The sequence below is a fragment of the Notamacropus eugenii genome, chromosome 3, assembly GCF_028372415.1.
Source record: "Notamacropus eugenii isolate mMacEug1 chromosome 3, mMacEug1.pri_v2, whole genome shotgun sequence".
NCBI classification, from domain to species: domain Eukaryota; kingdom Metazoa; phylum Chordata; class Mammalia; order Diprotodontia; family Macropodidae; genus Notamacropus; species Notamacropus eugenii.
The window spans coordinates 396,382,228-396,405,818 of NC_092874.1; the positions used below are offsets into that span (position 1 = coordinate 396,382,228).

The 23,591-nt window shown below is 39.3% G+C and overlaps 1 protein-coding gene across 3 annotated transcripts in view; it reads right to left on the reverse strand.

The window, feature by feature from the left end:
- Positions 1-23,591, reverse strand: part of OTOA (otoancorin) — an 87,701-nt gene that overhangs the window by 53,033 nt on the left and 11,077 nt on the right. For all 3 annotated transcript variants that reach the window (XM_072597865.1, XM_072597866.1, XM_072597867.1), the window contains exons 10-19: positions 20,698-20,933; positions 17,295-17,398; positions 15,197-15,297; positions 14,226-14,365; positions 12,079-12,202; positions 6,189-6,404; positions 4,356-4,523; positions 3,525-3,665; positions 1,152-1,210; positions 868-985 (exon numbers count right to left, since the gene is read on the reverse strand). In XM_072597865.1, coding sequence (XP_072453966.1) covers positions 868-985; positions 1,152-1,210; positions 3,525-3,665; positions 4,356-4,523; positions 6,189-6,404; positions 12,079-12,202; positions 14,226-14,365; positions 15,197-15,297; positions 17,295-17,398; positions 20,698-20,933 — 1,407 coding nt within the window. The remainder of the gene's footprint in view (positions 1-867; positions 986-1,151; positions 1,211-3,524; positions 3,666-4,355; positions 4,524-6,188; positions 6,405-12,078; positions 12,203-14,225; positions 14,366-15,196; positions 15,298-17,294; positions 17,399-20,697; positions 20,934-23,591) is intronic.

Sequence of the window (23,591 nt, forward strand, 5' to 3'; positions counted from 1 at the left end):
GCATAGTCTCAGAATGTCCGATCCCCACCAATTTAACTGGGCAGGGCAGAGCCTTTCATGCGTCTAAGAAACAGATGCCAGGTCCTTCATCAAAGCTTTACAGCCTCTTCTAATAGAGCTATAAAACAAATATAAATCTTCTTTTTCCATCATCCCTCAAAGAAAGAACTGAGTGAACTAATGGCATAGAGATCTTTTAATTCTAATTTCAAATATATCTGAGTAAATGGAAGAAAACTACTCTCCATATTCACCTAGGAAGAGGTACCGTGCCCAAGGCCTTGGGTTCTGCAGATATTTCCAACTCATGACATATATACTATTAACTCCAGTCATATTTATACTCTCTCAAAAACGATGATAGATAAGGTATACTGATGACACATCTCATTCACAGCATCAAATAATCTCACACTTTTTTAGGAGATAAAGTTTTATATGAAAAATATTCTTAGAGCAGTTTTTAATCAAATACTCTAATAATAAAGGACGGTAGTATGTATGGGGGGGGTTGGTGGACATTTTTAAATTCAAATAATTATCAGCATATATATAGTAATTTTAAAAACAATCACTCTTCTCACACATTACAAATGTATTTCTTAGTTCAATTATGAATTTGGAATAACCATGCCATGCTGGCTTTGGTTGCCAAGATATAAAGGTCACCAAGTCCAAATACTTTGCCCCCTTTAAAAATATGAAACTGGAGAAAACTTGGCTTGAGTCAGACAGTTGGCCCCAAACTATCACTGGCATCTGAAAATTCCTAGGAAAAAGTCTTCAACCAGAGCAACTGACATGAACCCACTTATGGGGGATGGGCAGAAACAAAATTAGAACTGGAAAAAAGGCTGCTAATGGTACCTGATATGGAGAAAGCAGGTGGAGATTGTTTTCAAAATACTTGAAATGGGCCAAAAATGAGTCAGAGCTCATGCTCTCAATCTGCTGGCATGTTATTCCTTTAACCAACTGCCCTACACTGAAAAGAGAGATGGGAGAGGAGGGTAGGGGGAAGTGGGGGGGAATCAAGTTAGAGGCAAGAGGGATATTAAAAGGACACAGAGACTCTTTCATATCACTCTGAGACACTGGGGTAGGACCCTAGTGGAGGATCCCACGGACACTAGTTAGTTATTCTTTCTTACCTTAGGAGGTCATCAGGCTTTCTCGTCGTTCTTGACAAAAAATCATATAGAAACAAGGCCTATAGTGAGAACAGTCAAAAGTAAATACGTGTGGGTGTGTTTGTCATGGAGCAGAATGTTGAAAAACAAGTCTGAAATTCTGTCTCAATTTCTTTTTCTACAAATTGAGGACTTATCTCCGAGGATTTTTGCCATGATCAAAATTTTGCCAGGATCTGTTTTTCACATCCTACTTATTAATTAGAAGGGGACTAAATCTGGTTGTATTTCTTCTGAGACTCAATTTACATTCCACTGTTCTTCTTGACCTTCATTCCTACCCCACCCCAGGAAGAAAAAATTTGAAGGAAAATCAAGGAACCTTGTATAAACAAACCGGAACAGAATTCTAAGGAAAGGTATTCCTATCTCCCAAGGGGCTATATCCAAACCCTTCTCCTGCCAGTATTTTTAGAGCAAAAACTATACATTTGGCTGACTCCTGTTTCAAGGAGAAATACAGTTGCAGAATCTCTAACTCGTAGACTAGGGCATCTATTTGTTTTTACAGAATCTGTAATTTAACCCTAAGTAATTTCCAGAGTCAAGTAAATCATGTGATAGATGGGGACTTGCCAGCTCTGTAATTCTACTATAGGATTTTGGAGATGGAAAGGAACTTAAAATTCACTTAGTACAACCAATACCTGAACAGAAGTTTCATATACTACATTCCAGTAAGTAGATATCTAGTCCTTACTTGAAAATTTCCTTTGATAAGAGGCTCAACACCACTTGAAGCAGCCTTCTCCACTTTTGGACACCTCTAATTGTTTGGAAGTTCTGTTTTTGTCTTTTCTCCACAAAAGCTGGGTAGTGAGGTGAGTGGAAAAACTCAAGTTTGAATCCTGCCTTATACACTCCTCCGCTGTGTGACCCTTGGCAAGCATTTAATCTCTCTGTATCTCAGTTTCCTCATCTATCAAATGGGGATAATACATTATTCCCTACCTCACAAAGTTCTTGTGAGGATCAAGTAATTTAACCTATGTAAAGCACTACGCAAATCCTTAATGAGTGATATAAGTGCTAGCTATCATTATTATTCTTGCCATCATTAGAATTATCAATATTACTATAAGTGGAGCTGATATCTAGCTTCTCAGCTCATTGTCCTCTAGGGGCTAAGTACAACTAGTGTTATCCCGTTACTACGTAACAGCTCTCATATCTGATCTTGTAAAGGGGCATAGCACTGGATATGCTGTAAGGAAGACCTGTGGTAGAATCTTACCCTAGACACTTACCATCCATGTGCTCCTATGTACTCCCTAGTACCTAACCTCACAGGGTCTCAACTTCTTTTTCTATAAATTGAGGACTTATCTTGGAGGATTTTTGCCAGGATCAAATGAGATAATACATTTAAAGCTTCAAACCTGGAAGTGCTCTATCAGTGTGAATTATTGCCACGTATGTCCCTTCTAAATTTTTGTTATCCAGACTAAACATCACTATTATAAATACTCAGAGAAAAAGAAATGTCAGAGAGTTTCAGAGGATAGAGTGCCAGGTCTGAAGTCAGGAAGACTCAGATTCCTGAGTTGAAATCCAGTCCCAGACATTTACTAGCTGTATGGTCCTGGGCAAGCCCCTAACTCTGTTTGCCTCAGTTTCTTCATCTGTAAAATGAGCTAGAAAAGGAAATGACAAACCACACCACTATCTCTTCCAAGAAAACCCCAAATGAGGTCACAAAAAGTTGTACATAACAAACAAATGAACAACAATAAATATTTCGAGATCTATTTACATATAACATATGATATAATACAACAACATTAATATATAATACAATATATAATAATGTATTATATGATGTATAATATTATACATTTTACAAAGAGGTTCCTGAGTCAAAAAAATATGGCAAAATTTTGCTTTGACATTCCTGATACCACTATACTCACTTTGGCCATAATGATGGCCACAGCGTTCATTAAAACTTTTCTCATTATAAATATCCATCTTAATCTGCTGTAGTGGATTATATATCTAATCTGATTACATAGGGCTAGGTAATACCTAGGTGAAGAAACTTCTATTACCAATGTAAGTTGGCACCAGGAGGTGCCAAAGTTGAAATGAATTGCCACTTGACCTTAGAAAGTTACTTTGAGTACCAAGAGGTTAAGGGACTTGCCCAGGGTCACATAGCTAGTATTATCAGAAGCTAAATTTATCTTCCAGAGTCTTCCTGGTTTTAACACCAGCTCTCTATTCATTATGTATGGCAATAGTAAAATAGTGCTATCCTTCAGAAGGCCAACTTACAGTTCACTTTGCCAGCATGAACTTCTCTAGAGGAGCAGACTCATGTCTACTACTAATTACCTGGCTTCTCCTGAGCTCCTTTTCTTTGACAACTGTAGAGTTAAAGCCTGGTTCCTTCCATAAATCAAAGAGAGATACTTCCTTAAAGAAAACTCCTTGTATATCCATGACTGTTGAAGAAGCATCACCTGCTTCAAGCATCTAACCAAAAACAAGAAAAAGACAGGCATAGTACAAAAGGTATATGATGAGGCTTTTAGGTCTAGTGTCTTGAAATTTCTGCCATTGTACATAACATTCTGATGACTAGATGGGCCCTGAAGACTTAAAACTAGGATTTAGGATCCTAAGAAAAACACTGATGTGGTGGGGGAGGGGTCCAATACTGGCCTTTGGGGGGCAGGTAAGTATAGGGAGAGATGGAGGACATCTCGATGGCAACATCTCGATGGCAACACCAAGGTCCCTTCTAGCTCTAGTATTTTATGATAATATTGCTAATCAGTCATCATTCACTAAGCATCTACTATGTGCAAGACCCTGGGGATACAAATAGTCCAATCCTCAAAGAATTGACATGCTCCTGTGGGGGAGGGGGGGCAAGAAATCACGATCGGAGATAAATCAGTAAATAGAGAACACATATAGAATAAATACAAACTTACGGAGCGTAGCACCAACAAATGGGGGAATCAGGAAAGACTCTTCAGAGTCAGAAGAGGTCCCAAGCAAAGCGATTTTTTTAGTTGTTCTGTTTTTGTTTTCGTTTTGTGCTGAAGAGACATCTAACCCAGAATTAATCCCATAGCCAAAATCACGTTTCACCTACAGGGATTCTGAAACCAAGAGCTCTGGTTTGAAATGACTATTTATCAGAGAGTTTCTCATTACCTTGCTGAGGATACCTTGTTGCTGGACGGGTGACAAATCAGATACATGTTGGGAGATGGTGCCTTTAATGACATGTGAGAGCTCCTTTGGATCCATGCTGTAGAAAGCTTGGGTGCTGATACCAGCCAGCAACGCGCCCATCTGGCTGACGTTGTAGAATGATATGACCTAGGAGAGAGAACAAGAAGCCTCATGGAACAGAAGCTTTACAAGAAGATTTGGAGAGAATTTAGGTCACTTTTTTTCATCATTAAAACCTATCTAAACTTTACAGTAGGAAAGACAATAAAGGAAAATGGAAGGAGCCTAATTCTCCTTAGTGTTACGTCAATGGAACATAATGGGCAACAATGTAATAACTCCTTGTATTTCTATAGGGCTTGATATTTTTCATAGCAATCAATAAATCAAAGAGCATTTATTGAGTGACTATTATATGCCAACCACTGTGCTAAGTATTGAGGATTCAAAGACAAAACTGAATAGTTCTACCCTCATGGAACTTATATTCTGTTAGGAGAGACAAAATGTGTGTCTAAGTATATACAGAATACATTTGTTAAATGCATCGTAGTTATAGGGGTGGAGAGAGGGGAGACAAGCCTTCAGAAAAGGCAAAGGTGGTACCTGAGCTGAGTGTAGATGGAAGAGACTCCAGGAAGTAGAAGGGAGGAGGGAGTGCATTGCAAGAATGGAAGACAGGAAACAAAGGATTGGAGACATATGTGAGGCATGGCAAAAAGGCAGTCTGTGTGGATGGCAGCATGAGGGATGGGGAGTAAAGTATAATGAGGCTGGAAAGGTAGGTTGGGGCCAGATTGCAAAGAGCTTTCAATGACAGAGGAATTCACATGGTAGAGACCCACAGAGGAGAATTAGGTAGGGAGACAAGGTCAGATCTGCTCTTAAGGAAAAGCCCTTGGGAAGCCATGTAGGAAATGGATTGGAAAGGGGATAGATTCAAGATGGAGATCAATTAGGAAGCTATTACAATGAACCATTCAAGAGATGATAAGGGCCTGAATTAAGGTAGTGACTGTAAGGAATGATAAGGAGGTTGTTGATGCAAGAGATATTTTTGGAGGAATTAACAGAATGATTTTGGCAGCTTATCGGATATGTGGGACAAAGAAGAATGAGACGTTGGGGATAATTTAAAAAGTCCAATAGGCAGTTAGTGACGCAGAACTGAAACTCAGGGGAGATTCTGTGGCTGGAGATACAGATCTGTGAGTAATCTGCATAGAAATGATAATTAAGCCAATGGGAATTAATGAAGTCATCCAGCAAGAGAATGCAAAAAGAGAAAAGCGTCAGCGACAGAGCTATCATATCCATTATTTCACTTCAGCCTCTCAACAATCCTATGAGGGAGAGAGTGGGGGCAGCCATCATTATCATCTCCCAAATTTTACAGATGAGAAAAGTGAGTACCAGAGAAGTGAAGATCCCTGAGGACAGCTGTCACAGGACAAAACAGCAAAACTGGCAAAAACAGGACTAGATAATCTCCCACCCCCACCTCCAGACCCCTGGATTCCTAGTCCAGTGCCTTTTTCATATAATATTTAAATAAAAAGTAATTGTGGGAGGACCCACTGAAAACACATCTACCTGGTTAGGTCAAAGATCCTGGACTTGGTTTAGAATTTGAAAATAACTGCTTTAAAAGAAAGTGTATGGATCCTAGACACTTAAGCTGGTGCTAAATTTCCTTGTATCTATCATTTAAAGTACTTTTTGTGTGATTCCAATATTGACCCATATAGTTTTTAAAAGTCCCAGTATTTAGATGGTCTTTACTACATTCAAGAAGTCATGAACTGAACTGACCTTCTCATGGGTCAAGTACTTGGTGGACAAGATAATGACCTGGCTCTTGGCCCACCCTGAGACCTGGTTGAGAGTTGAGATGGCACTGTGCACTGCTTCTGGAGACAGGGTCTCTAGCTGGCTGCACGTCAGACCCACCACTGCATCAGACAAAGAGCCAAGGGTATCATTCAGGGTCTGGTTCTCCATAGCAATGTCCACAAGTTCAGCCTTGAGCTGAAACAAAAACATCATAGAATGAATAAAACAGAAAATAAGGGTTCATCTACTTGGGCAAGTTTGCTGAGATGTCATTGTGTGATTTCCTGACATACTATGACTTAACAGTTAAGTCTCAGAAAGGGGTTCCAAGGGGTTAAGTGAGGAGGCCAGAATCATAAAGCTAACAACTGTCAGAGGAAAGATTTAATCTAACATCAAGACTGCTTCTATGATCTGCTTACTTCCTAAGAAATCTCTACTGTCTGATTTCTTCAGCATAATCTGTAGCACTCTCAGTCAAATGTTGATGACCAGAAATAGCATGCAGAAGGAAGTGTTATAAGCACAGCAAAGCAAAAGTGCTGCAGAAAATACTTTTTCTGGCTTTAACTTCACTTTGTCGTAGTTTACTTTGAATCATCACTTTATGTGTTTTTGCTAAAAGTTCCTAGCAGAGCAAGGGAGGATTTGACCATTTCAAATTCAGAAAGGAAGGAAAGGGGATATATAAGCATTTTTTAAAAAATCTTTTTATATCTTTTACTTTAACATCAAATTCATTTCTGAATATATCCCTACCCAGTTAGCCATCTTTTTCTATATCTACATCTACACACACACACGAAGCTTTAATACATTAAAAGTATACCAAGACTTTTGGGACACCCTGTATATTTCCATTTATTTATCCATCTACCTATCTATCTAAAACTCATTTTAGATAATGTACATGCACATACTCTGTGCAATGCCTAGGTGGTAGCTGAAAGGCAATGTGACCTAACCAAAAGATTACTAGCCTCGATTTCAGAAGATCCTGGCTCTGCCACTCACTGACTGTGTAACTTAAGGTGTCATCTGTGCTTTTTGGGCCTCAGTTTCCTCATCTGCAAAATAAAGGAGTCCACAGTCCTTCCACTTCTGTGACAATTTATGACTAGCCATTTGTTATCACTCTTGATCAGGACTGAACCTACCAAAAATGGACAAACAACCAAAAAAAAGGGGGGGGGGAACTGAACTACACATTGAAAGGGATAGCAAAAAACACCACAGTTGGAATGACTTTTGGTAGAACCCTGTCAACAAGCCTTTAAGTGAAACCAATTCCCCTGGCTCATGAGCCCTTCCCAGAAGTCATGTCTTGCATCCATGCTGTGGGTCTAGAATTGGCTCTCCTCATTATTTTTCTCCTCGTTATTATTTTGCCATGAGGACTCTACTACCTGACAACTCCACAGTGGGTGGGTGGGAGAGAGGAAGGGGGAGGAAAAGAAGGGAAATCAGAGAGACACCAAGAAAAAAAAAGACCCACCTAGAGGAGTTAGAGGTTATTTGACCAGCTCAACAGTACAGACAACATCTCTCCACTGTGACTTCCTTAGAGCTGCCGTGGCAGGTGAGTTGCCCTTGTATAAAAGTGAAGATTTGTGCTGACCTTTACTTCCCAGGTTTCATTCTGCAGATGCTGCCTAGCCAAGGTAAGGCCCTTCACAGCTGCCTTTTTCTGTTTCTTGGGGTAGGGAAGGAAGTCAGTACAATGACTCCTATTTGAAAATGGAGGAAAAGCCTAGTACGGACTCTGTGTTCCATATATTACTACCAGGGTGTAGAAAAAGCATCATCAGATCTTGATCCATGTTTTTAAATTATACCCCTCTCTGTATTTGAAAATGACACCTGCTTTATGGATGTAGTGCATAGAGTGCTGGGTCCGGAATAATGAAAAGCTGGGTTCTAATCTCATTTTTATAATAATAATATCACCTAAAATTTATATAGTACTTACAATGTGCCAGACTCTATCCTAAGCACTTGACAGCTATATTGATCCCTGTAACAACCCTGGAAGTAGACACTATTCCTATCCCTATTTTCATAGATGAAATAACTTGGGCAAATAGAGGCGAAATGACTGGCCCAGAATCATACAGCTCGTAAGCATCTAAAGCCAGATTTGAACTCATGTCTTCCTGACACAGGCCCAAATCTCTATCCACTGTGATGATGGGCAAGTCATTTAACTTCTATAAACCTCAATTTCTTCATCTGTAAAATGGGGATGGTAATAATTATTATGCCTCAGAGGTTTCTTGTGAAGTTCAAATGAGATGCTGTATGAAAACACGTTGCCAGCTTAAATGCCAGTAACTATTATTATTGTCCTCTAAAGGCTTTAAATTTTCCTTATAATATGACTACCTTATCACAAATAAATATATCTACATGTTACAGAAAATCAGATTTTATGACATTAAAATATGAAGGGTTGGGATTGAACCTGTGGTATAGGAAACTCCTCAGTGAGGAAACTCCTCTACCAGTACTGATCAGTACCTTTGTGTAATTTATAGCCCCAGACTGGCTTAGATGAGAAGCGTCAAACATAGGCCAGCAGGGAACGTGGCCCAGTTGGGAGATGTTAACAAGACAAACAAAAACACAATTTTTTGTTATTCAGTCATTTTCAGTCAAGTCTGACTCTCTGTGACCCCATTTGAGATTTTCTTTGCAAAGGCACTGAAGATGAGCGTGTGACTACAAGCTTGGCACTCTATCCATTGCACCACTTTACTTTGTATGTTTCCTCCTCCCCCTCCCCCACCACAGAACATAGATAATGCTAACATGTGACTTTCTAAGTCACTTTGAAGCCCATAGGGATGTACAGCGTAACAGTCCCTCTTTCTGTTTGATTTTTACACGAGTGGTTTATAACACTGAAAGGTTCAATGAGTTGTCCAGGGTCATACAGGCAGAGGTGAGATGAACTCAGGTCTTCCTGACTTTGAGGCCAGTTCTCTCACCTGTGCCAAGTTGCCTTTCATTAAAATACACAAAAAGTCATTTTTAAAAGTGTCTTTTGCTGTCCCCATCCCTTCCCTGGCTGATATTATTGAATGCTCTGATCTTCATGTTATATCCTGGGTATCTGCTTACCTTTCCTCATGTCTAGTTCTGAATATCACAGAGTGGACATTAAAGAAATATAGTAGGTGGTGATAAAATATACATTATAGCCCTGGACTATTACAGTAACTTAACTGGTCTCTTCCCTGTCCAATTTATCATTTCCACAGCAGACAAATGAATCTTTCTTTGGCTTGGCATTAACCATACCATTCTCCTATTGAGTGCTAAACTCTGAGGACCTTGGAGTTGAAAAGCAGACAGCTATGAAGACTGGGGAGGTTAGGGAAATATTGAGATAATGCTCACTATGTGGTAGGCATTATGCTAAGCACTTTACAAATATTATCTCATTTGATCCTCACAACAACCCTGCAAGTTGGTGTTTATTATCCCCACTATATAGTTGAGGAAACTGTGGTGAATAGAGGTTAAGTTAACTTGTACAAGGTCACACAGCTAGTAAGTATCTGAGGCTAGATTTGAACTCAGGTCTTAGGGAAGGAAAGTTAGCTAATAGGTTTGCAAATTCCTCATTTATTTTTTTGTTCAGTCATATCTGACTCATCATGACCCCATCTGGGGTTTTCTTGGCAAAGATACTGAAGTAGTTTACCATTTCCTTCTCCAACTTATTTTACAGATGAGGAAACTGAGGCAAACAGGGTTAAGTGATTTGCCAAGGGTCACGAAGTTAGTTAGTATCAGAGGCTAGATAGGATTTCACGGAGATGAATCTTCCTGACTTCTGACTTGGTACTCTTTCCAGTAGACCACCTAGCTGCCCATTTATTTAGGCAGCATCAAAACATCCCTTTGATCCTAGCAATCATTCTAGCATGATTATAGATTAACTATCCCTTATTAGTCATGACTGAGTGTGTTGAGATCAGAGTATAGAACCTGGGGAGAACCTAATGTGGATGGAGAATTTTTAGCCTCCTGGTCAGAATGACTGAGTTAATGCAGAGACTGAGGGTATATTAGGGGAAGAAGATATGGCATGTTATTGAGTAGGCATGCGGATTGTGTACATTTAAAGAGTGTGTTTGGCTGTGGATCCCCAGAAGGTTGAGTTTGCTCTTAATGTGAACGTTGATTTAGGGAGCACAGAAAAAGACATAGAGTTAGGTGCCTCTTGTCTGTGGAACTAACCAGCAAGATTGCGTGCATGTTGGGGTGCTAGTCTCCCTTTCAGAAAATGATTCCAATACTTAAGGATCAAAGAGATTTAACAAATACTCAGTTTGAATGATGCAATTCTGAGCCCTCCAATAATCTTTTCACAAGGAAAGAGTATATCCCTCAGGGTGCAAGCAGACCAGGAATTTGGAATATGTTTAAGAGCAATGAGCATGGGAAAGATTTGAAACAACAGAAAAATCTTTAGTAGTTCCCTATTGTCTCTGGGGTAAAATTTATACTCCTTAGCTTAGCATTTAAAGTCCATAATCTGGCTCCAATCTACCTTTTCCACCTGCTTTTATATCACTTCTCTTCATACCAACTGAATTATTAGCTATTTCCTCAGTGAGACTGGTCATCTCTTACTTCTTACATTCATATAGTCTATCTCATACACCTAGAAAGTAATTCCTCCTTATTCCCACCTTTCAAATTTCTTCTCTAGTTCATAATTCAATCAGTGTTACCTCCTCCATATGTACTCTTCCAATTACCCTAGATTAAGATGTTTTCTCCATCAATTATTCCTAGAACATGTTGCCTATGTCCCTATAACTCTCTACACTATATGGTATTTATCTGTGTACGTATCAGTAGGACATAAGGTCTGTGAAGACAGGAACTATTTCAGGGCTGTTCTGGAGCCTGCTCCCAGGTGCCTAGAGCAGATAAATTACATTTTTAGAGTGAAGCTTTTACACCTTGGAAAGGGACAAGTACTACATATCAAGGCTTGATTTATTATTCTGCTGACTGCTTAGACTTAAGAAAGTATTGAAGAAATGGTAGTAATACAGATTAAATTTAAAAGTGTATTGTACACACTTTTTTCCCCTAGAAAGCCAGTTGCTAAACACTTACCAGCGCACCTTTGGTATATTTAACTTTTTTCTTTTTCCTTTTTGTATCCTCAGCACTGAGCATAGTGCCTTGTACACTGTATTACAGGTGCTTGATAAATGTTCATATGGTTGAACTGAAGTGGAAAAGGAAAGCAAAGAGGGAATGAGGGGGGAAGAAGAGAGAAAGAGAAAGCTGAAGTGGAAAAAAGGAATGGGAGATAAAGAACGACAAATATTGCTGGTGAGGGGGCACCACTGTACATCTGATTCTGCACAAGAGACAAGGTGCCTGAATCCCACCACCAACATATGCAGAGAATTGGGCAAGTGGCTCCTTATAGGCATAAGAATAACTAGCTGATGGCTAAACGATGGGCATGAACAGTGGCCACAGGCATTTCTAGAGCCTCCTGTGTTCTATTTCTCATCTCCAACTCTGGCATCCCCCATGCTCTGAATCTCCTTTGTGAGGTCCCTGATCTAATCTCCTGATTCCCATGCAGTTAAGACTCCATCCCCTCATTTGGAATTTTCTTGGTTTGGATTCCTGGCTTATATTCTCTTGCTCTAACCCAGCATTCTTCTCCATTCCAAGTCCCAGGGTCCTCACAAGCCTGCCCTCTCCCTTCCCTCCAAAAAAAGATCCTGCCCTTTCTTCATCAACTAAAGCCTTCTGAGTCTTCTCTATATCCCTACCAGTTTGAAACACAAACTATCATGGGCCAGAAGTGGGGACACCCAGTCTTCTTCACCTTCTGAACATCAGCCTGGAAGCCTCTAAGTTGGTTGCACTTAATCATTTGATGTAGTAAGACTTGGGCTACTGTGGCTTCCAGCTCCTCCAGATCACCATAGAAACAAACGAGCAGCCCCAACCTAGGTAAGGAAATGAGACAAGGTTGGCCAATAATCCAAAAGAATCAAAGTGACACAGGAAACAGGACGCAACTCATTCTGTTTAATAGCTCAGTTACAGTATAACTCTCTACAATCCACAAGGAGGTTATTCACTTTGTAGATTACTTAAGCAAAATTTTATTAATAGATCAGTTGCATCTGTCACCTGGAGTTCCTCCTTCCCACCTTCAGTCAATATGTATTCAGGAAGTACTAAGTACTACAGAGACCAAACAAGATATTTTGAAACATAAATTTGCTAAGGGAAGAAAAAAATCTCATACATACAAAAATGAAAACCAGAATTCAACAATAGGCACAAATAACCTGGAGGTCATATGTGGTCTCCTTGCTATGGTCCTACTATATGATCATCTCCAGCTCATCAGAAACTTCAGATTCTCCCCCTCTAATTGGTGAGGCTTTTTCCTTATTTTTCTGGGAACCAGATCTCCAAATTACTTCCTAAAGGCTCCTCACCTTCCCCCACATCCACAAGCACTTCCTACTTTCTATTAAAACTTAATAAATGTTTTGTAGATCTATATACCACCCCCTCTCTGCTTTTAGAGGGTTTACATGCCATTGCTTCTCCAACTTAAAATAGATAATTGAGTCTGCTGTATTTTCAGCAGCAGAATCTAAATTCCAGAGAAGATACCAAAGAATAAAGGGGTACAAGGCCTTACCCTCAAAGCAGTTCTCCTAAGTACAAAGAAGGGCTGCTCTTTCCAATCCTAGAGCTAAACTGAGGAATTCAGCTCTAGGGACTTGCCAAAGATCATTTCTTAGACTACAGGTATAGTAGAAGCTGCTGTTATCACTTGTGAGTTCCTGGCTCCAAGAAGAGCAGCCAACGGTGTTATTAGGCTGGTCACCCAGATGGACAGCTGATGCTGTGCCCACAGTTGACCTCTATATCATACACACTGACTTCCCTGACATGAAATGAGTTCACGGGGCCATGCTTAAAAACAGCTAATAAAATCTCATTCTGGAAGGAACTTTAGTGATCAGCCAGCCCATAAGTTCTTAACCTGGGATCCATGAACTTTTTAAAAAACATAAATTACAAAGCAAACCAATTGTGTTGAAATATAGTTGCCAAATATTTCAACACAATTGGTTTGCTTTGTAATCCTATATATTTTACTTCATACATTGACAAATATTATTTTGAAAAAAAGCCTTCACAGGTTTCATTTGAGGGCCAAAGGGGTCTGTCACACACAAAAAATTAAGAATTTGTAATCTAGCCCAATCTTTTCATTTCACAGATAAGGAAACTGAAGCCCAGAGAGGTTAAATGACTTGCTGATGGTTACACATCCAGCTAGTGGCAGTCAAGACTAGAACCCACGCGTACTGATGTCCAAATGAACAAACAGATGAATGAATGAATGAATGAATGAATGAATGAATGAATGAATGAACGAATGAATGGATAAATGATCTATTTTTATTTACATCTTTTATTTTATATTACCTTCATTTCTGAACGTATTCCTTTTCCTCCCTTGGTCAACAAGCTTTTCATTTTAACAAAAAAAAAAAGGAGGGGGAAATGTAGTTCAGCAAAACCAAACATCAATTGTATCTGACAGCATAAACCGCATTCTATCTCAATATTCTCCAACCCGGAAAGAGGAGAGGGGGTTGCGCTTCCTTTCTTTTTTTTCCCAGGGCCAACCTTAGTCATTACAACCATATGGCATTCAAGGGTTTTTCTTTGTTTACTCTTGTTACTCTTGACATGGCCATCTTTCCTCTAGCAAATGTCATCTCCTTCATGTCACTTCCAAAAAGCAATGCTTGGGGAAAGGGAGGGAGAAAATGATACCAGCACGATATTTTGTGGGTAAACTAAAAGAACAAAACTACAGTTGTTCCCTTTTTGCCAGAATAAAACCCCCTTATTTACAAAGAAAAGGTTGTCTTGTGCTTATAGACTATCTGTGAGGAGCTGGTACTTTCAGAGAATTAGAAAACGGTTGGTTCTCACCTGTGAATGGTAGAGGTATTCCTCATATCAAAGCTAGAAGAGTTGATCCTTTCCAGGAAAGCATGGGCCAGCTTTGGTGTGATGTCATAAACTGTGTCTAGCTGCTTGGTGGCATTGTCATAGCTGATGAACAGCCCAATCTAATGGACAGAGATCAGAAAGCAGGTCATGAGGTCCCAAATGCTGTAACAACGATGACATTCATTTATATTTATAGTAATAATTTATATAATGTCTATTTATCGTTTGTAAAATTCCTTACCCACAGTATCTCGTTAGATCATCATAACAACCCAAGAAGTAAATATGAACAAGAATGACTACTCCCATTTTTCAGCTGAGGAAACTGCGGCTTGATGGGATTAAGCGACTTGCTCATGGTCACATGTCAAGTAAATATTGGAAGCAGGAAGTCCTTGGCGCACATATTCTCCCTCCTCCATTCTTGACTACTGACCTTCCTGGATTCCTTTAAGTCTCAACTAAAAATCCCATTTTCTGGATGCCTTCCCCAGGCCTTTTTCATTCTAGTGCCTTCCCTCGGCTAATATTTCCTATTTATCCTGTATTTAGCTTGGTTTGTATATATTTGTTTGCATGTTATCTCCCCCATTGGACTATAAGTTCCTTGAAAGCAAGGACTATCTTTTGCTTCTTTTGTCTCCCCAAGGCTTAGTACAATGCCTGACGCATGGTAAGTACTTAATAAGTGTTCACTGATTGATTGCTATTTCTACAACCTCATGATGCCTCTCTTGGGTTTAGGTGCTTAGTACTTGAGTGACCTTGGTCAAGACACTTAACCTCTATAGGCCCATTCTGCCTCATCTGTAAAACAAGGGGATTGGACAAGGTTGACTCTGGGATCCTTCTTATTCTAAATCCACTAATGACAGAGAACTGAGGGGTTTAGAGCACTTCTCACTGTAATCAAAATGGGTATGACAGCATGAATGAAATCTTCCACTTACCTCAACAGGACTAATTTTTGTAATTTCTTCAAATGGGAGGTGAACCATGTATCTTCCCAAAATCCATAGGTTTTCCGCACTAACCCATGACATAGAGTCATCTGCCCAGTAAAAGAAAACACTAAAAATATTCACACAGCTTTGGAATATTCACAGACATCTTTGCTGCCAATGATATATTCAATTAAAATTTACTAAGAGTCTACTGGATGCATTCACTAGGGGTCAGTGAGCCACAGTTGAAAGAGCATTGCCCTTAGAGTGGTAAGGGTTTAAGTCCAAGCTCTGCCACTTAACTATGTGGCAAGTTACCTCCTTTCTTTGGGCCTCAGTCTTTTGTCTCTAAAATAAGAAGGTTAGATAAGATGTTTTTGAAGATCCCTTCTAGGTGCAGTTAGGTGGTACAGTAGATAAGAGTGCTGGACCTACAGTCAGGAAGATTCATCTTCCTGAGTTCAAATCTGGCCTTAGAGACTTATTAGCTATGTGATCCTGAGCAAGTCACTTAACCCTATTTGCCTTAGTTTCCTCATCTGTAAAATGAGTTGAAGAGAAAAATGGCAAACCTTTCCAGTATCTTTACCATGAAAATCCCAAAAGGAGCCATGAAGAGTTAACCATGACTGAAAATGACTGATCAATAACAACAAAATCTAGGCCAAATGTTCTGGTAAGGCATTGCCATAGGTAAAATTAATAACAGGTTTTCAACACTTCAGGGAATTTCAGTTCTCCCATTCTAGACCCTTTTAGTGTTATGAGCCACACTCATCTGCAATGGAATATCAGAGCTTCATGAATCTAACAAGGGGATTGGACTAGATGACCCTATGGTATTTACAACTTATCATTAATTTTATAGACACTTAAAGGAAAGGTAATATGTCACTACATGGATATTTCTGTATCAGCATGTTCTTTTCTCAGGTAAGAACATCTGGAAACTCAAAGTTAATGTTAAGATGTCTATGAATGTAGCATGTTTCACAATGTCTGCTCTTATGAAATTCTAGGAGCAAACATTCTTGAACTTGACCCTTCTAGTAAGGAAGACATTAACTGATCATCATTTAGATTTTCGAGAGATATCCATCCACTTGGAACACTAGAGTCCACCATGAAAATTATTTCTTCTGATTCATTAAGGTATTAATTGTAACCGAGCATCCTTAAATTCAAGTCAGTAGATCCCAGATTCTACCTGTTGCTGACAATGTGACCAAAGCCAACTACTCATTAATTGGAACTACAATTCTCACTAGGTTGTCTTCATAGAGACCAGTTTTGTGACTTTCTAACGTATCTCCACTGATCTCAGGGATGTTATAAAATAATAAAAAATAATAGTGACATATCTATACATCTATATTATGCTTTACAATTACAGAACTTTTTATATCCATTTCCTCATTGTGCTATTATAATGACCCTTTGAGATAGGCAGTGAAACTATTAATATTCCCACTTTAGAGATGAGGAAACTGAGGCTCGCAAAGGAAAAATGATTTGTTCATTGGTGGCAGAAACAGGACTCAAATGTGCAAAGTAAATTGTTTTAAATTAACTTTGGTTAAAGATGAAATATGTTCTGTGAAGGGTTTTTAAGAGAAAAGTGTCAAAATCTCCTAAAATCAAAGGCAATTAAATGTCATAATTCCCAGAAGTTTTGGAATTGCTGGTTTAGACAGAAAATGAGTTGTCAGCATGAGAAAAGTTGTTCACACCCACCTTCTTTAAAGCAGTTCAGCTTATACGAAGGATTTAATTAATTTACAAATGATACATTAGCTATGACATTTTTGCCCTAGCAGACACCCACACCTTCTGAATGTACTCATTAACTACAGAGAATTTTGCTCTTTTAATCACTGGTAGAAATGGTCCCATTATTTCTGATTTATAATGGAAAATACAAAAAAAGTATAAAAAGCTTGGGTCTTGACTTTGGCTAGCTAATAGGTCATGCAAACAAAGTATTAAGCAAGTCCTTTTTTTCTCTCCCTTCCACAGAGGGGATAAGCTGGTATTTCGAAAGCTTTCCCTCTTCCTAACACAAAGACAAACCCCATGGCAATGTTCTGTAGACTTTTGGTCTTACCAGTTGAGTTGGCAGATTTCTGTAAAATCTGAGTCATCCAGGAGTAGAGTGCCCTTTGTGAATGAGCAGAGGTCTTGTCATAGAGATCTTTAAACACTGAAGACCTAAAGGACCCAAACAAATGTCAAGAGGGGAAAGAAAAAGATGGAGATTCATTTCCCATCAGGTTGCTCTCCTGGACTTCACCATGATCTCTAGAAATTCATGATCCTGCAAGATCATATCAACTCTGAAAGTCATACCTCTCTCAGTACTCCCTAAACACCCTCCCTCCCTCTGATGAGAATGGATATTGAATAATGGAGAGTTCCTTGAAGATCCTCCATTTAAGGATTGTGCCCAGGGCAGCCATCTCATCATTTTCTATCTGACTTTAGGACTTCATTATGACCCCCATGCTGGGTATTCTCCCTCCCTCACCATTCCCCATTAGATTATAAACTCCTTAGGATGACAACTGCTATCCATTTCCAGAGAAAGAACTGATGGAGTCTGAATGTATACTGAAACCTTTAAAAATTTTTCTTTGTTACTTTTTTTAAGGCTGGGTTTTCTTTTGCTACACGGCTAACATAGAAATGTTTTGCATGACTGCGTATGGATAATCTATATCAAACTGCTTACCTTCTCAAGGAGAGGGAGGGGAACTCAAAATATTAAAAAAAATGTTTAAAATGTTTCTTTTCATGTAATTGAGAAAAAACAAAAGTTAAACATAAATATAGCTCCCCAAAAAAGTTATTTAGTGTAGACAAGCAAAACACTAATAAGATGGCAAAATACAGGGAATAAATGAAAACACACATACTCACACACAAAGATTATAAGCTCCTTGAGGGCAAGAACTATCTTTTGCCTTTCTTTGTGTCCCCAGCTATTGCCACAGTACCTGGTACATGGTAGGTTCTTAATAAATTTTTACTGATTGACTATATAGGTTCATTGAACAGAAAGGGACCTTAGAGAAAAGTTAGTCCAACTTTCTTATTGCATCATTAAAGAAAGTGAGATGGAGAGGGAAAATGACTTGCCCAAGGTCATATGATGTCTTAATGGGAGAAGAGAGCAGGTACACAAACAGATATGGGAAACTTAGAAGGGTAGTGAATATAAAAGTCAGCCTCAACAGAAAGAATCCATTTTCTCCCCTAGAGGAACACTTTAAACCATCGTCAGTTATTCCTCCATTGTAAATGAGTTTCAGATCCTTTACTGAAATTAGACTTTAACTGGAGGGGAGGGACTGAGGCACTGATCACCTAAGGGAAATCAGAGAGGGAAACCCTTCAGGAAAGGGAAAAGCAATAGCTAGAAAAGTCAATGTAGAAAAAAGGTGAAATAAGGCAGAAGAGCTGGTTTCGATTCCAAGTTCCTTCATTTCCTAGCTACATGACCATGAACAAATCACTTCACCATTCTGGGCCTCAGTTTTCCTCATTTGTAAAATGGGACAGGGAGCTGACATGATTGGACAAGATGATCTTTAAGATCCATGAGAGCTGTAATGTTCCATGAGTTCTAGATTAATTATCCCTACTTTGTAATTTGGCCTAGACCTGAAATCATCATCCTCTTGAGCCCCTGCTCTGGGAAGGACATTGTGGTAGAATGGTTCTCCTCTACGTCTTCTCATCACAAAAAACATTCTAAGTGCAATGAAACTTCACTTATTCAGCTCTCCTAGTTTGGAATTCAAGATAATTTAGATTTCGGTTTGTTAAGCAAATAGTGAAAAGATTACATTTTCCCCACAGGCTTCTATTTAAGAAAGCACAAAGCAGCAGGAATCTGCTAAGAATGACAGGGCCGTAGGAACAAGGCTGTTTGGAAGCCTCTAACTCCTAACCTCCCTCATCACTGACATAAATCCAGAAGTAGCAATCAGCTGGGGCAGGTGAGCTGGAGGCATTAACCTCTTCAGGAACTGTTGGGCCTCTCTACAAAAATGAGCTGATTTTTAGTACTTTTACAAACTCTTTGCACCTTAACAACAAATTGTTTGAACTTTACTTAGGCAATCGTTATATGTCTTCCCTTCTTCCCTAAACTGTAAGCTCCCAAAAACTGTAAACTGTATGTATGTTGGGACCATACATAAAGCTCTGGACCTGGAGTCAGGAAGACTCCTCTTCCTTAGTTCAAATCCAGCCCCAGACATCGAGTAAATGCGTGACCCTGGGCAAGTCACTTAATCCTGTTTGCCTCAGTTTTCTCATCTGTAAAATGAGCTGGAGAAAGAAATGGCAAACCATTCCAGTATCTTTGCCAAAAACATCCCAAACGATGTCACAAAGAGTCAGACAAAACTAGAAAATGACTCAACAACTTATATGTTTTATACATCTAATATGTCACTGTACTTGGTGAAGAAGGACAATTTTTTGCACGGTGGGTTATTTAATAAGTGTATGAAGGTATCATCTACTCTGTCATAGTACCATGCTAATGAGAATCATACTAAGTTTATACAGCTACTGTAGCTTGAACACCCAGTCTCATTCAGCTATCTGATAAATAAGTACTGACAACAGAACTCCATAAAAAGGACTCCAGTATTATGTTATGATGATGTCAGTAGCATAAGGTCTATATATGGTCAGGAATCTTCCATTAAAACTATTTCAGCTTACAGATTTTACTGAAATCTACTGTATATCTAGTACCCCTCTGAATCTTAATTTACCCTCTATCCTCCAAAAGGCACTTCCTATCCAGCCTAAACTCCCCATCACAATGCTCATCTCTTTCTCACCTGCCCTGACAAATATGTATCCACTTCATCGTTATCCCTTCCACATCACAACTTTCCCCATCATATTTTCCATATATTGCAGGTTGGTGTAAGAAATTAAATGGGAATTTGGGAGGAGTTTTACAAAAGCAGCAGATATCATGTGAAAGCCAACAGATGACACAGAAAAAGTTTAGAAACTCAGAAATGCACAAAACATATGTATAGTATTGTATAATATTAACTCAAGTTGCACAATAAAATACTATAAATACCCCATTAAAAAAAGAAATAATTCAGACTTCTTCTCTGGTACAAAGGGAGGGCCAAGAAATTTTACATGGATTTTCCAGATTAGGAGGGAGGCATACCCCTAAATCCCTCTCCCCCATCCCATTGTGGAAGGGATAACTGTATTTTCTGCAGTATCAGGTCTTCAAATCACTTTCCAGTCATTTCCAAATTGCTGCCCCCCTCAACTTTTATAGTCTCTATGTCTTATCTTCCTCCATTATAATATAAGCTCTTTGAGTGTAGGTGTCTTGTCTGTTTGTATTTGTATCCCCAGCATTTAGCATGGTGCCTGGCAAATAAACAGTAAGTGCTTAATAGATGCTTTATGTTTCTTTCACTCCCAAGACCATCCACTGAAGAAAACTACAAGGCACTCACAGATTCTTAAAGGAATCTTCCTGGAGGTTTGTGGGAAGGCTCCCAATGATCTCTGGCTGGAGAAAGTTTCCGGGGGAAACCCTTAGTAACCGGCCTAGTATATCCACACACTCAATGGAACTCATGACCAGGAAGCATTTCTCTAGGGTGATGAGGAACAGAGTTCGGTTCACCCCAGGTGTCTGTAAGGCATGGTCTTGGATTTCCTCCAGATCAATCACTATGTTGTCTAGCTCCTGCAGAAACCAAGAAAGGAGAGATAGGGTGATTAGTTGGATCAGAACTCTTGGGGAAACAATACTTTGTGGGCATGGAAATAACAGGGAAAATCAATGCAACTTGGCTTAGAGATATCTCAGTTCTACCAGCATCAAGTCTTAAGAGTAACACAAGACAAAAATTTGAAGTCCTTCAAAACCTGAATCCGTTCAGCCTTCTAGGTTTATTATATAATTATTCCCCTTCATGTATTCTACTCATACTCAACTTCTGCTGACCTCCAACTGTCTTTCTGACATCTCAAACTTGAGGTCAAATAGACATCTTAAATTCAACATGTCCAAAACTGAACTTAATATCTTTCTGTCTGAATCCTCTCCACCTCCTACATTCTCTATTGCTATAAAGGGTAACATCATCCTTTCAGGTCCTCAGGCTCTCAACCTAGGAGTCATCCTGGACTCCTCATTATCTCTTAGCCCTCATATCTAATCTGTTACCAAGGTCTGTTGATTGCACCCTTCTATCCTCTGACACTAACACCAACCCTCATCACCTCCTCCTCAATTCTTTCTAGAGTCTGCAGGTGGGTCTGCCTACCTTGTCTTCTCTGCACTCCAATCCATTCTCCATCCAGCCACTAAAGTGATTTTCCTAAAGAACAAATCTGATTGTGTCCCCCTCCCCAACTCAATAAACTCCAGTGGCTCGCTATTGCCTCCATGATCAAATACAAAATGCTCTGTTTGGCATTCAGAGCCCTTCATAACCTTGCCCAGTCTTCCTATGCCTCACTCCCCACTACATATTCTTCTATCCAGTGACATTGGCCTCCTGGCTGTTCCTTGAACAAGATACTCTCTCTCTCCTAACTATTTTCTTTGACTATCCCCCATGCCTAGAATGCTCTCCCTCCTTATCTCCTAACCTCCTTGGCTTCCTTAAGTTTCAACTAAAATCCCATCTTTTACAGGAAGTCTTTCCTAATTTCATTATATTCTAATGCCTTCTCCGAAGTGATTATTTCCTTTATCCTATACATAGCTTGTTTGAACATATTTGTTTGCTTGTGAGCCCCTTCAAGGCAAGGGCTTATCTTTTTCCTCTTTGTGTATGCCCTGCATGTAGCATAGTGCCTGACCTGTAGGAGGCATTCAATAAATGCTGAGTGATGGAATTCAGCAAAACTGGCCTACTTCTTGTTTCTAACACAACAATCTGTTTCCTACCTCCATGCTTTTGTGTTGGCTGTCCTCCAAGCCTGGAATGCATGCCCTCTTCACCTCTGCCTCTTGGAATACTTGTTTTCCTTCAAAACTCAGCTCAAAAGCCATGACCCATGGGAAACCTTTCCTGATGGCCCCAGTTGCTAAGGTCTCCTTTCTCTAGGCATGTGTGTGCTGCTAAATGTTTAATAACCAACTCTCCCCATGCAACACACTTCTAAGTTTAATTTGCATTATTGTTTTCACTATCATTTTCTTAAATCTAGACAATCAGCAAAACAACAAATCAAGCCTTGTTTGTAGTTTGCTGATTTTTGAGCTATAAATGTTAACAGTGAAAATTTAATGACGGGCTCTTCAGCCAGTACAAGCCAGCTCCAGCAGAGCACTGGTCATGAATACATGTAACACAAGAGCTACCTCATGGAGTAAGTATGGGGTAAATAAATAAGTCTTGGCTCTGTCCCTTCTGGCAGATTCTTTAATAAAGAGATAACGGGTCACTCAGTATACTTTAAAGGGAGGAAAAACTTCTGTTCCCATTCTCTTTTGAGCATGTGGCTTAAAACTTCAACAGCTCTTTCACATGGGGGCCCCCAGAAAGAAAGCCTATCCCATGTTCCACTGCATGGCCACCATTAACCTGTACCACCTTATTTCCTGTCTATAGAAGGACTTTTTTCACTTTTGTCTTTGTATCTCTAGCACCTAGCATAGGGCCTGGTATTTAGCAGGGAATTAATGCTTGCTGATTGATGACTAGGGGTTGAGAAACTGAGAAAATCAAATTGATTCTATGGATTCAGTTTTGGTACTGAATCTATTCTGTACCACTGTCACCATTTTACATAACTGCCAAAGTCATGTTTGTTTGTTTTTGAGGTAAGTTCAGTTTTTCCTGAGGGAAGGGCCCTATAAATCACTTTAATTGAAAGAAAATCTGTTATCTCTATACCACTAGCTGTCCTTATACCATTAGAGGAATTCTGCTATCCATATACCATTAGTTAGTCTTGGAGGTGAACTCAATCAGCATTTCCTAGTGACAAGATGAAAGGAGGGATTGTTGTTAGGGCCACAGTCTAGATTTCCACTCACTCATTTTGTCTTCTCCATGATGACACAGACTTTGTAATCAATCAAATGATTTTCCTCATTTAGATGCTGTCTTCTAGTTTGAATGTTCCTCCTTTTGCCTATAAAAATGATCTGTCAGCCCTTATTCAGGGTCTTAGCTTGCTGAGGAGACTGAGATCCTATTTATTGGCAAATTCATGCTTTGCTAATAAGTTGATCCTGTTTGGAACTTTGTACCTCAATTTATTTCTATGGTGATGGCCTGTTGCTTATACTTCATGATAATTGGCTTTGTTAGATAATACGTGTTTCTATGTACTTCTGACATTGGAATTCAAGAACTTTTGAGAAAATATGTTTTAAAATATGTTC